At 46.9% G+C, this 13,694-nt stretch overlaps 1 protein-coding gene across 1 annotated transcript; it reads left to right on the top strand.

Moving 5' to 3' along the window:
• The first annotated feature begins 4,373 nt into the window (after window positions 1-4,373).
• LOC146351402 (zinc finger protein ZIC 4-like) lies at window positions 4,374-11,137 on the top strand. The gene is made up of 2 exons (XM_084842036.1): window positions 4,374-5,592; window positions 10,677-11,137. Exons 1-2 carry the CDS (start codon window positions 4,377-4,379, stop codon window positions 11,135-11,137), a joined length of 1,677 nt encoding a protein of 558 aa, XP_084698162.1. The 5' UTR covers window positions 4,374-4,376.
• Window positions 11,138-13,694: the final 2,557 nt, after the last annotated feature.

Below are 13,694 nucleotides of genomic sequence, written 5' to 3'. Positions count from 1 at the left end.
GTAAGAGCGGATAAAGCCATTAGCGTTTGACAAGAAGCCATGCCAATATTTTAGGATGGCCTAAGCCAGCCGATGGTTATACACACACACACACACACACACACACACAGTCCCAGATGTTTTCTCCCTTGACTGAGGACTGTCAGGATTGAAGGATGTCAAGTGTGTAGAGATGAAGTGGTTGTAAGGAGGGATGAGGAAAACAGCTTTATTTGGAAGTCACACACCCTCAGTACCTTTGTAAGTAACAGCCTACCAGAGTCCTGCTTCCTATAACGTTTCTTTCTTGTTGTGATCACCTTCGGAGGCGGTCCGGGATGGGGAAGGAAAAACTTGAAATGTTTTTGACTTCGGGCAAAGAGACTGACAGGGAAGGTTGCCTTGAACGGCTGGGGGGGGGGGGGAGGGGTTCTCTACGTAAAACATGTTATGTAAGGATAGTTAGCTAATTACAGCATGTACATGTTTTCAGGTCCTGGGGGTACAAAAGTAAGTGTGTGTGTGTGTGTGTGTGTTGCTTTCATATAATAATAAATATTGATTTAGCTGCCTTTTATTTTATCCTCAGTATTACAACCTGTACAAAAATGGCCAAACAAGAATATAACTCCTGCTATGTTATAAAATATAATGAAATGCCTCTTGTAGAATTATTTGTGTGTGTCCTATATTTTAAGCTCACGATTCCAAGCCCTTAACTAGAAGTCTATTAGGTGCTAAGATATTTTAAACTGCCAGGCTTTCCCCGATTTTACTGCTTAACCTAAAAATGATTGATAATGGCTTTTGTCAAGAATGATTAAGATCCCATGTAAGCAACAACAACAAAAAATTACTTATTAGTTTGAGAATAGTCCCGGAAATTGTAGGAGGTTTTCTTAGTTCAGTCTCTGGAGATGCTTTAAAAAAAAATAAAAAATGTTTCCAGTTCAATGACTGGTATGTGTTTCACACTATAGTCAAATGTTGCTTACATTTTAAAAAAGAAGTGAAAGCATTATTTGATTTAGGCTTTCTGATGAAAATGCTGTAAGTGTTGTGTGGCTTGGATAAGGTGCTCACTTTATGAAAGGATCTGAATTTTGTGGTGATCAGCAAGAGAAATATTTATGCTTGAATCTGAAGTCCTCTTTCCCGTGGGATTTCCCCACCACCACCAGGACCATTACCCTTTCCCCTTTCGTTTAAAAGGCTTTTCTTTAATACGTGAATGGATACTTCCTTCTTTGGTAAAACTCTTAGGAGGCTGCAGTCCTATAACACTTACCTGAAAGTAAGTCCCATTAAAGACATTGGAGCTTAATTCTGAGTAGAGAAGTATAGGACTGCAGTTTTAATAGCTTGCATAATAACCCAATGAAACCGAAGTGCTTGCCTCTGAGATCACTTAAAGCTTATCCTATGCATGTTGAATTCAATAGGATTTACTCTCAAGTGAGGATCTTTAATAACACTGATCTCACTAACGTTGAAGACATTAGCAGAAGTAAGATAACAAAGGCTTTAGATTTTCAGAGCATCACTTCTCATCGTTATTAACCCAGAACAGAAGGTGGAAGAGAAACAGTTTTAAAAGTATACCTAGAGTTTGCATTTGATTTAGAAATGCTATATGTGTTGGTATGTATTAAAACAAGTGGCCCTTACAAGATTTTATTCAGAAGTGAGAATAAAGGATGAAAATATACTCAGAAGTTCAGTCCATTAATTGATTTTTTAAAAGTAGCCCTTCCACCTGATCCTGAATATACTTATTCTAAAGTAATACTTATGTTCACGGGTTAGGGTATGCTGGTAAAGGTCGGATTTTGATGTCATCAGGCTAAATGGGGGAGGAAAGAAATATCTTGAATACAGTAAAGTCAGAATCCAGTCTTCTTTGGAAGGCCAAAGGCTTAAAGAAGAAGAGGAATCCCTAAAATTTATTTTAATCAGGGATACACATATTTGCATGCAGTTTATTTTCCTTTTACCAGAAGCATCTCATCAGAGTAGTCTAAACGTGGTAATCTAGAGGCTGCTTTACCCCCCCAAAAAAAGAAGAAGGGGGGGAGTGAAGAAAAAGAAAAAGAAAGAGAGAGAGAAAGAGGAGTGGATTGTTATTCCTTTTTACTGAATCTGGGCGATTGCATTTGGGTGGGTGGGAGGGATTTAATACGATGTTTCAGATGCCCCCAGTACTTCTGGTAAATAAACTTATCAGTTGCAGTGGGCTTCCTAAAAGGTCCTGTAAGATTTAAGTAATTCTGCACTTACTTGCAAGTTTGAATCACTTAAAAAAATGGCGCGATCGTGGGAAACAGAGAATGTGGAAGAGCTTAACCCCCGCCCAGACCTCCTTTTCAGACCCGGTTCTCCGGGCCGCCAACAACTGTCAGAAATCTAAATACCTACTTGCCCAGCTCTGCTTCTCAGGACGACTTCTGTATGCAAAGCCTGTTTCTTCCTCATTGTACCCATTTCTGTTGGAAGCGGGGGCCCTGGAGATTTGTGTGTGCTATAAATAATCAACAGTCAAACTGATGGTGGGGTGGGACAGGGGGTTAGGAAGCGTGGGTGGAGGGGGGAATGAGTGTGCCTGCGTGTTTGGGGAGGAATGGGTCCTTCGAAAGCATCTTGTTGTGGAAGGATCCGGGGGTCTGGGACCATCAGCATCGCCACCTTCCTTAAAAAATAAAAATAAAGATAGACATCGAGACTTCTGGTCCTGGCAAAAGACTGGCATGGTTAAAAAAAACAAAAACACCCCCCCTCCTTCCTACAAGGGTGACTCGCAGGCAGAGGAATTTAGGAGACGATTTCAGGAAGTCCCAAAGCGGAGCCCGACTTCCGAGTTCATTCCCAAACTGGGCGACTGTAAGGCAGAGAAGGCAGACGGAGGAGAGCTTGCAACATCTCGGGATCCTCCCCGGGACAGCCTCTCTCCTCCCTTCCTCCTGCCCTGCGGATCCCTGCGGAGGCTTGGCCTGGCCACGATTCCCCCCACCCCCTGTCCCCGCAAAGCGGAAGTTTTGAGAAAGTCGCTGTGTGATGTGCTACCTCCCCCCCCCACACACACACACACACACTCCCGCGCCTTCTCCATCTTTGTTGTTGCTGTTTCAGGCAGGAAGCTGGAAGGAGTTGCGAACTACACTTTTGGTAGCTCCACAATGAGCAGTTCGGTGGCCAATCAGGCACTCCGCCCACGAAGCAGACACCGATCTGAGCTCTCCATTAAATCGTCTGCTCATTATGAGGCTTAGTGGGAAAGAGAGAAGCGGGAAGGCATGGGGGGGGGCGGGGGGGTGAGTAGAGAGAGAAGAATTCTGTGCGTGTGTGTGTGTGTAGACGGTTGTAGGCTGGCAGGAGGACAGAATCCTTTTGAACCAGGATCCGAGCCATGCGGCGGTCAGAAAACCAGGGCACGTCCAAGCGCCTCACTCTTCTAAGCAGCTGATCCGGGACAACCACAGTGGCCTGGGAAGGGGTGGGAGAAAGCGATAGCCGACAGACAGATAGACAGACAGCCTCGCCTTCCCACACTCCCAGGAGCTGCCGCCTCCGCCGCTTCCTTGTGGCCTCGCTCCTCCTTTGGCAGCAACCGCTCATTAGCGCTTAAACGGCGCGGAGGACCCCTTGGCTTGTACCTGGGAGAGTTTCCAGCCGCCCTTAATCTGTCAGTTAAATGCAGATAAAAACAAAATGCGGGGAGGAAAGGGAAACACCAGACAAACTAGGCGCGCTGGCCGGGGCGGCGGGGAGGAGAGAAGGATCATTTGCAAATTACCCACAAGCGCAGCGCACGCGCAGATCTCTCTGCATCCTCTTCATTCCCTCCCCGCCCCGTTCCCCCCTTCCTAAATCTTTTCAGACTTCAGCGGGGACCCGTCATCACTGACGTCGGCCAGGCTGCTTCGGCCAATCAGCGACGGCCCTGATTGTTTAGCTCTCTGGGTTGGAGCGGAGTCTATGAAACTCTATTCAGTAGCCTCCCAGCGTCCTGCTGCTGCATCTCAAAGCGTACGGGATTCCACGTAGGCATTTAAAAAAAAAGGAAGGAAGGACCCCCCCCCCCGCAAATAAAGAAAAGGGAAGGGGGAGAAAAGAAAGGGAAAAAAAGGGGGGAGGGAAGAGAAGAGAAGCAAGAAGCAGCAGCAAAAACAAAACAAAACAAAACAGTCCAGACCAAGGGACAGGGAGAGGGAGAGGGGGAGGGAGGGAGGGAGGGGGGGGACCTTGGAGGGGGAAAAAAACTTTCAGAAAAGTTTTTCCACCTCTCTCTCTCTCTCTCTCTCTCTCTCTTTCTCTCGTTACCGCCTCCCCGCTGTCAGGTGACTTTTTTTTTTTAGAATTATAGAACCAAGTGAGCTTGGAGGCTTTGGGAGAGCCCAATAATGGACTCTGCTGCACTTCCCAAGCGGAACACGGCGCTGCAATTAGCAGGCTTGGCAGGGGCTCCTCCTCATCCTCATCAGCACCACAGCCATCACCACTCCCCTCAGAGCATGACAGGCTTCGCCGGGCATCCCCACGCTGTGGTTCCCACGCACCCAGGGGAGTGCGCTGCAGAATCCCGCCTCGGGCTGCGTCCATTCCGGTCAGAAAACATGGGACACCACCACCACCACCATCTCCATCACCACCACCACCCTCCTCCTCCTCCTCCTCACTCAGCGGCCCTTAAACTCAGCCCTGCCCCGCAGCCTCACCCCAGCCATCCTGTGACAGGCCAAGGTGAGGGGGCTCCCAGTCCAACAGGAGCCTTTGGCCCGGCGCATTCAAGCAGCCTCCCTTATGCGGTCCCTCACCCAAGCCAGGCGCTTTCGGCAGGTAGGGATTTATTCCTGCGCAGAGATCTGACAGCCCCAGTCATGCCAGGGCTCCCTTATCAGCACTCTGCTGCTGCTGCTGCTGTTGCTGCTGCAAGTTCTCATCACGGAATGTTTGTCTCAACAACAGGTAGCTACCCCGGACACCATGCTCACCACCACCACCACCACCACCACCTCCACCACCACCACTCAGAAGCCGGGACTCACTCGCTTTTTACTGGACTCCACCATGAGCAACCTCCCCATACCGCTCCGGGTGGCCATCTAAACGGACAGATAAGACTGGGGCTACCTGGAGAAATGTATGCCAGGTCTGAGCCTTTCACGCCAGTACCAGTCTCCAGGACAGATCCTTTCGCTGCTTCCTCCTTCCACGGCTACGGTGGCATGAACCTGAACGTGAATTTAGCCCCACACCACGGCCCTGGGGCTTTCTTCCGCTACATGAGGCAGCCCATCAAGCAGGAGCTCATCTGCAAGTGGATCGAACCCGAGCAGCTGGTGAACCCCAAAAAGTCCTGCAACAAAACTTTCAGCACCATGCACGAGCTGGTGACTCACGTCACCGTGGAACACGTTGGGGGGCCCGAACAGTCCAACCACATCTGCTTCTGGGAAGAGTGTCCCAGAGAAGGGAAGCCTTTCAAGGCCAAATATAAACTGGTCAACCACATCCGAGTCCACACGGGCGAGAAACCTTTCCCTTGCCCTTTCCCGGGATGCGGGAAAGTCTTCGCTCGGTCCGAAAATCTCAAAATCCACAAAAGGACGCACACAGGTCAGTATGGAAAGGTCTTTCTTCATTCTTGTTTTGTTCAACTATCTGCTCCACGTGCGCTTTTTGTCCCTTCTAATTCTACGATCGGCAGTTAATAGTAGCCAATTAATACTAGACTATGAACCTGAGGAATAGTTTATTTTGATGTTTGTCTTTCATTTGCAGAAATGATGTGCGTGTATGTGTGTGCATGCGAGTGCCCCCCCCCCCAAAGTGTTTTCACAGTTCAGGTCTGTTTTTTGCGGGTAGGGGGAGTTAAAAGCCTCCTGGAGAAGGAAAAACATCCAATCTTGGTGCAAACTCGCAAATTAAGAGCGGACAATGGAAGCTGCAACTTGTCCAGGCAGTTTTGAGTGATGTCGCTGGGATGCTGTTTTCTACCGCCTTCCTTGTGAGAAAAGCACAGCTGCAAGGGCCCCTCTTTTTGTTTTGGACGAGGAACCCTGCAATGTTTCATTTCAGTTCTTCGATAGTTCGAAAGGGCCCTTCCCTTCTCAAACTGTTATGTGTTCCAAAATATGGGACCTGGGAAGGAGACAGGGAAGGGGTGGAGGTGGTGGTGGTGGTTGGGGGAGGGGGGCGAGGGTGTGTTCCTGGCCTATCCACTTGGAAAGGTCATTGACCAGAATTCTGAAGGGAGTTTGTGTCAGAAACATTAGTTAATTTTCGTTAACGGGGAAAAGGCAAATTATTCGAAGGGAGAAGACCTTTTAGGAGCTGGGTTTGACCTCAGTGGATCACAAAAGTAGTGAATAAGAGTGAATGTACAAAGTTTTCATACTTCCGGAGTCAGCCTGTGAAGTTCTACACTATGAATTAGCTTAGCAGCCAGTGTTTGTAATTTTTATTGCCTTATCCCCTTCCCTCCTCCTGATCTCTCTCTCTCTCTCTCTTGCTCGCTTGGCAGAAGATAAGTAATAAGCTCTTTGGGAAAATTAAGAAGGGGAGGGAAGCTATTTTACAGTAATGTGATATAGGTAAAGACGGGGCAAGGAAAAGCACTTCCTTACCATTAGTGTGAGAGCCGTTTCAGTGTACCGTTTTTGCGCAGGGACACACACACACACACACACACACACTTCCTGTCAGGCCTTATACTCCCCTAAGGAAACGACATAATCCTGTTGTAAGATCTTCTTACAACCTAACGATTTCACCCCTCCCTGCAGTTGTAAAATGCTTTTGCCTTACCAGTGGTATGGTTTTGTTTTGTTTTGTCCACCACTCACCCCCCACCCATAATATGTTTAAAATACTGTGGTACACTTGATGGGGAAATGTCGTTACTTATTTTATTTAGAATAATTGTCATTTATACAAATGACAGCCAAGGCATCTTCGTGTTAGGTAGGAAAGCTTTAAAGATGATAGTTCACCCCTTAATTACAGTGTTTAAGAACAACAAACTTTTACTGCCCTTTAGCTGCCTTCTCCTTTGAAGTCTATGAAGCAGAAAATGGTCGGATTCTTGGTAAATTTGACCTACATCAGTGCATGAGAATGGTAGTAGTTTGGCGTTTATTGTACAAAATGTCCCACATTATGAACCCTTTCACTTGAACTTTGCCAGTTAATTAATTTCTTTTTGCATTGGGTGGTGGGGGTAATGTGGGGGGAGGGATGGAAGTGGAACCCACTAGGCCTTATTACAGTGTAGCATTTTCGATTGATCACCCTAAATTCTCAAACCCAAATGCTTCTGAAACAGCAATGGAACTTCCTGCAAATTATTCACGAAGACAGTTCTAGATTGAAATGAGAAAATAATTGCCTACTCCAATATTAATGACGTTGCGTTTCCGAGGCTGGGAAAAAAGGAGTGGGTTTCTGGAGAGGGGAGTGAGGGAAGGAGGGAGGGAGGGAGAGAAGGGGAGGGAAGCTATTTTACAGTAATGTGATATAGGTAAAGACGGGGCAAGGAAAAGCACTTCCTTACCATTAGTGTGAGAGCCAGTGTGGCGTAGTGGCTAGAGTGTTGGACTGGGAGTCAGGAGATCCGGGCATGGAAGCTCACTTTGTGACTTTGGGCCAGTCACAGACTCTCAGCCCAACCCACCTCACAGGGTTGTTGTTGTGAGGATAAAATGGAGAGGAGGAGGATTATGTACGCTGCCTTGGGTTCCTTAAGGAGGAAAAAAGGCAGGATATAAATGTAATAAATAAATAAATAAATAAATTAGAACAGGCCAGTGACAATAATGTCCTACGTGGTTTTTAGGGCGCTGTAAGAAAGGTCAGTTTTAACGTTTAGTTTATAGTGGTAGTGCTGGTAAGCTAAATCTTCCTCCTCCCCTCCCCATCGAGAATTTTGCAAATACTTTAATCCAGTCCCAGAGTTGGGAGGATTATGCTAATATCTCCACGCTATAAGTATTGCGCTCAGCAGCGAGGCCTGCGAGAGCCACAAGTGTGGGGAGAAAATGGCGGTGGAGATTCTGTGGTGTACGTGCGTGCGTGTGCGCGCGCGCGCGCGCGCGTGCCCCGCTCCCCCCCCGCCTCAATTCTTGCCCCACGCCCGCCCGCCCGCCCTCCCCAATTTTCAAAAATGAAACCTGTCGAAGAAAGGCATTGAAACGTATTTTCTTTGGAATAATCCACATTTACATACAGAGAAGCCTTCGCTTTAGTAGAGAACTCTTAAATCAGCGCCAGTACTGGAGGCGTTCAAAGCATGCGTCGCAGCCAACAATGAAGAGACGCTTTCTCCGTTCATTTCTTGTCCTCAAGGCTATTTTTTTTTTTTTTTTGCCCCAGTTCAGGTGGTAGAGGGGTTAAGAGGAGCTGGCCGTGTTTTGCTGCTCCCGATAAACCAGAACCAGAAGAAGGCTTTCCTTACCTGAATGCCTGCAACTCAGTCCGCTCGATCGCCGGGTTTATGACGATGTTTTTCCCAAGGGCCTCCTAAGTTACTGTTCGCTTGTGCTACAGCAATCCCCTTAATTTGTTATTTCAGCCGACCAGCGGAAGGTCAAACTGCTTCTTTACAAGAAACTATAATTAAAATGCTTAAAGAGCCATCAAAATATACATATGATCTTTCTTTTCTCCCCTCCCCCTCACTGCAATATAAAATGAGTAGACTAAATACCCTTCCATGCAGGTACACAGAAAGCGTTATTTGTCATGGTTTGTATGCAGAAAACATTGTTTTCTCTCAGGGCCTGTGACCAACGTTGGTATGTCCAACCAGCATTCTTGAAAACGTGCGGTTTCATCAGAACGTTTCTCGTTTTTAAACCTCTTGCAATATTTATAGGCGTCTAGTACTGCAGCCCCCCCCCGCCCGAATTATTACACAGACAATGGGTACCCACTTTTTTTAAATGAGTAGTTTAATTCCCCACTTCTCTGCTTTAAAGAGCACTTTTGCCTTGCATGTTCAATAGACGCTCTAAAAGGATCTGCAATGGTGTAAAAATAAGCTTTGTGCTGAAGTCGGAATAGGCAACCTGGCCTCATTAAGGAAGTCATGTTTAAGGAATGCTACATAAAGACACACTCACACATATATACACTTACCCTGCTATTTGGGCTAAATATGCTTCGAGGAAGCACACAGTATCTTGGCTTTCATTCCCCATTCCAGTCAAATCTGCGCTCTATCATTTCTGTGCGTCTTTTGTACACTAGCATCACTGTTGATTTTTCGAAATGATACATCCGTGCCCCGTAGAGACTTCAAAGCACGTGGCTTCACTGTGTTTTGCTTTATAAGTGAAAACTCGCTCATTCAGTATTTGGTGTATAAACCACCTCTAGTCGATTTCTTGGAAACCAGGCATCCTCACCTTCAACTCTACCCCCTTTCCCGAACCGCATCCCCTACATGGTATTTAATATGGTTCTAATGTAGATCTGTTCAAATCAATGAGTTCTGCCATTGACTTCAGTGCACTGTGGGATCTTTTTCCTCCCTGCTAAATTTGTCCCTGTTTGTTACTTGCCGCAGATCTTCCTTGATAGAAAAATGAAATCTTGGCCTACTCGCTGTTACAGTGAAACGAATAATATTGGCTTTTAGGAGTCGACTGCTACCGAGATCCATCTAGATTTTCAATCATGACAAGTATACATTAAGAGGAGATACTCCATCTCATATTATTTGTCATATTCTGGAAAACACTGCATCAACTGCACTGACGACACACTGCGTAACACTGGCTCTTCAGCTATGACATACATAAAGGCTTGTAAAGGGTTGCATTTACTCCTCTTTTGTCAGTATTTCCTATAAAGTCTATTTTAAGCTTTGCTTGGAAACCAAAGGTTTGCTGAGAAAGTCAAATTTGAGCTCTTGTGCGACTGTACAAGACTGTACAAATTTGAGCTCTTGTGCGACTGTATTTGAGTTTGGATGTGTAAGAGGGCAACTGGAAGGTAGCATGTGGAGTTTACGTGGGAGTGTGCAAGACAAGAGAGGAACGTGGCAGCAGAACGCCAGAATACATTGGTTTTGATTTTGCTGGAATTCAAACGAAAGGCACCTAGCCCTCTCTGAAGTAAAGGCTGGTAGATGGGGTAGCGTGGAAGGGGCGTTTATGATAGGGGCAAGAATGTCTCTATGGAACTAGGGCTAGGGAAAGAGAAACAAGCGGAGGGTGCCTCGAGTTGAAGAAGGTGGGCAAGATGGCCAGGGAAGAAAATTTTTTGGCCCAGCTAGAACTCCATCTTTTCACTCCGGGCCCTTCATTCAAGGCCTTTCTGTGGAAGGAGCAACATGCTTTCTCCCTCTGGAAGGGAGGCATTGATAGGGATGGACCCCCCCCCCGCCCTTCCCCCTTTTCACTGTGAAAAAACGCCCCCCTCCCCGCAACTTAGAGACTTCCCCTAGTATCCTTGTTCAGATGAATTTGCACCAGATGCTTCTTCTGTGCATGGTCCCCACTGTTCCCCACTGCTCGAGGGGAAAGCTCCGTGCTGGGAAAGGGTTTGGGGGAAGGAGAGAGGGTTTTAGAGTACTTGTGACCTGCAACAAATCAACACCCAGTTCCCCCTAACCCCAAATCACCCCTCGTTCACACACACACCCTTTCCCACCTTGGCCCATCAAGCAAAGTCTCCCTGGATTGCTTCTTTCTTTGCAGGAGAGAAGCCCTTCAAGTGCGAGTTCGAGGGCTGCGAGAGACGCTTCGCCAACAGCAGCGACAGGAAGAAGCATTCCCACGTGCACACGAGCGACAAGCCCTACAACTGCAAAGTGCGAGGCTGCGACAAGTCCTACACGCACCCCAGCTCCTTGCGGAAGCACATGAAAGTCCACTGCAAGTCCCCTCCTCCCAGCTCGGGCTACGAGTCGTCCACCCCGTCGCTGGTGTCGCCGTCCTCCGACTGCGGCCGGGAGCCCCCGCAGCCGCCGCCTCCGCCGCCGCCGCCGCCGCCGCCTCCAGCAGCGGCCTCCTCCACCCAGGCGGCAGCCAACCTGAGCGAATGGTACGTGTGTCAGAGCTCCGGGGCCGGCGGCATCCCGACTCCACCCAGTAACTCTCCGTCACCTCACCCGGGAGAGGCCGCTTACACAAACTGTGAGCCGCGGCCCAATTATTAAAGTCAATACGGTAGGACTGCCCGCCGCCGGCGAGACTGCCTTGTCCTTTCGGGGTGCTTTGGAACCTTGGCTCGCCCTGGGCGGACGGCGGGTCGGGTGGCCCGGTTCGCGGGGGAGGGGCGGAAATCGATCCCAGATCTGGTGAGCACCCCTCCCCCTCCCCTTCTCCCAGTCACCTTTGGTCAGAAATGCTGCACAGGCCACCGGAGAGAAGATACACTGTAAAAACAAAAACACTCCCACCGCCCTGTCCCCTTTTGTATTTATTATGGTGTCAAGCACACAGGACGGCAACCCGCCCCCCTCTTTCCATGAGCTCTTTTTATTATTATTTTTCACCATATTCCTAGACTTCCCGGACCATCTATTCCCCATACGTTTACAAAGGCCTCCATTTGAACGGAAACATCCTTTTCTATCAATAAACCAAAGTGTTTTAATACGGATTTCTAGTTGCTCTACAGCTGCGATCGTCGGTGCTGGTACCTCGTGATGGTGTTTTTCTTGGACGATTCTGTTAGTCCAGTGTTTTAATTTTTATTATTCTTTGGCGGGACCTGTGTCTCTCTGTGTGCATTTGCTTTTTTTTTTTTTTTTTAAGGAATATCAGTATCTATAAATATATTATTTGTTAACCAATTGTACACCAATCGATCAATTAAATGCTTTGATTAATTTACCAGTTCAGTGAACGTTTTTGGAAAGAATCTCTTTACTGCCCTTATTTCACTAATATATTCTTCCCACTTGTCACTAATAATACAGGCCCGTGGGTGGCTTAATGATTTATGGTACATTTTAATTTACACTAGTAATGGATTTAAATGCATAAACATATTCTCCTTTTCTCTCCCCCTCCCCACTCCCCGAGTTATTTCTGTTGAATTGTGAGTTCTTGTGATTCCTTAGTGGATGGAAGGTGAGATCCATGTTAATTGGAGAGGGAGGGGGGTTGTTATGAGTGACGTCATTGTACTGAGTTGCTTGGATTGTCCAAAAGGGTTCATGACGTGTAGATTTCTCTGAACCGATGGTGTAAATCCAGTGGTGGTCTTGTTTTCAAATGCACAACAGTTGTTATGTAAAATAATAATTCGACATAATAATTTTTTTTTTTGTAACGGCAAAATAAAATGGTTTTAAAATCTTGAACACATCTAGAGGTCTCTAAAGTGATGATTCTTATCAAGACTATGTGATTCTTCCCCTCCCTCCAACTCCCCAGCCTGGGGCGGGGGGGAAAGAAAGCATTTCAGTTCGATAAGGGGGTGCCAGGCATTATTATAGGGGTTTCAATGATTTGTGTCAGGTCCTAAATGCATCACTTTGTAGCAAGTGCCATATATTTCAATGGGACATAGTTACAGGCAGGATATTTAAAATTTGGGATTGATTCTGATTGATGCTCCATTATCTGAAGACACATTAAGAAGTGCACTCCAGTTTGCATTCTTGCCCACATAGTTCCTACAAGCCAGTCCCTTCCGTTCAGTGGAGAGTGGTGCATAACCCACCCTGGGCATTTGTACACAACACCACCAACAGAAATCTCTATTCTGAAGCTTTTTTTGGGAGGGGGGGGTGCAGCACAGTAAGATCCACTAGATTTAATGGGACATTCCATGTCAGTGGGAACACTGAGGTACGTCTGTCTGAGGATTGGGCTATTGCTGTTATTGAGTTCTTCACATCCCTATGAAGGTTTACCTGTCCGTCTCTCTCTTTCTCCCCCCCTCACCCCTCTCTTGAATATTTTGCATGGGTACAAGAGGGGTTTGTGAGTCTCCAACCCTTCACACTGTCTCAGCAATAGAGCGCCTCCTTAACAGTGCAGTCTTATACATGTCTACTCAGAAGTAAGCCCAAATGAGTTCAATAGGGCTTACTTCCAGGTAAGGGGGTATAGGATTGCAATTGAACAAAGAAATAAATATCCCGTCCTGATTATCAGAACTAAAAGGAACTAAAAGGAGTATTTTATTTCTGTTTTTGTTGTTTGTTTAATCCGTTTGAACTAGTGAAGGAGACGGCGCCGAGATGTGAAGGTATGGAGGCCATCTGCAAGAGGAGAAGATGTTTCCACCTTGTTTGGAGTTGGACTTCCCTCCTTCCTACTCAGTCATCCCCCCCGCTTTTCTTCTTGATTTCTTTCTTTGCAGAAGCGGTTTTTGGATGTGTAGGTTAATCACCTTTAATTTTTCATTTGCTTGTTACAGATGTCTATCCCGTTGCTCTCAAGGTAATCTAGACAGAGGCAGCTGAAAAGCCCCGCATCTTATGCCTTAGACATCAAAGCAGCCTCTCACAATGAAAGTATTTCTTCGCAACGGTGAATCTTCATGGTGAGTTAAGATTTCTATAGCAATAGGCAAGTCATACTTTAAAAGAGTGAAAAGCGAAGTCTGGAGCCAGTCCAGTCTTTTCATGAAGGACATAATATTTAGGTCTAACAGATTCTCCCCCCCCCCCGCAGCCCCCCCCACTCGGTTTTCTTTTAAAGCTTCCTCCCTGTGGTGTGTGTGTGTGTGTGTCTCTGTGTGTGAATCTCTGTGTGTGC

This window comes from Heloderma suspectum, chromosome 3 (genome assembly GCF_057233095.1).
Source record: "Heloderma suspectum isolate Gila_16-S chromosome 3, 16-S_ref, whole genome shotgun sequence".
Taxonomy (NCBI): Eukaryota; Metazoa; Chordata; class Lepidosauria; order Squamata; family Helodermatidae; genus Heloderma; species Heloderma suspectum.
This window is presented reverse-complemented; position numbering and strand designations above follow the sequence as displayed.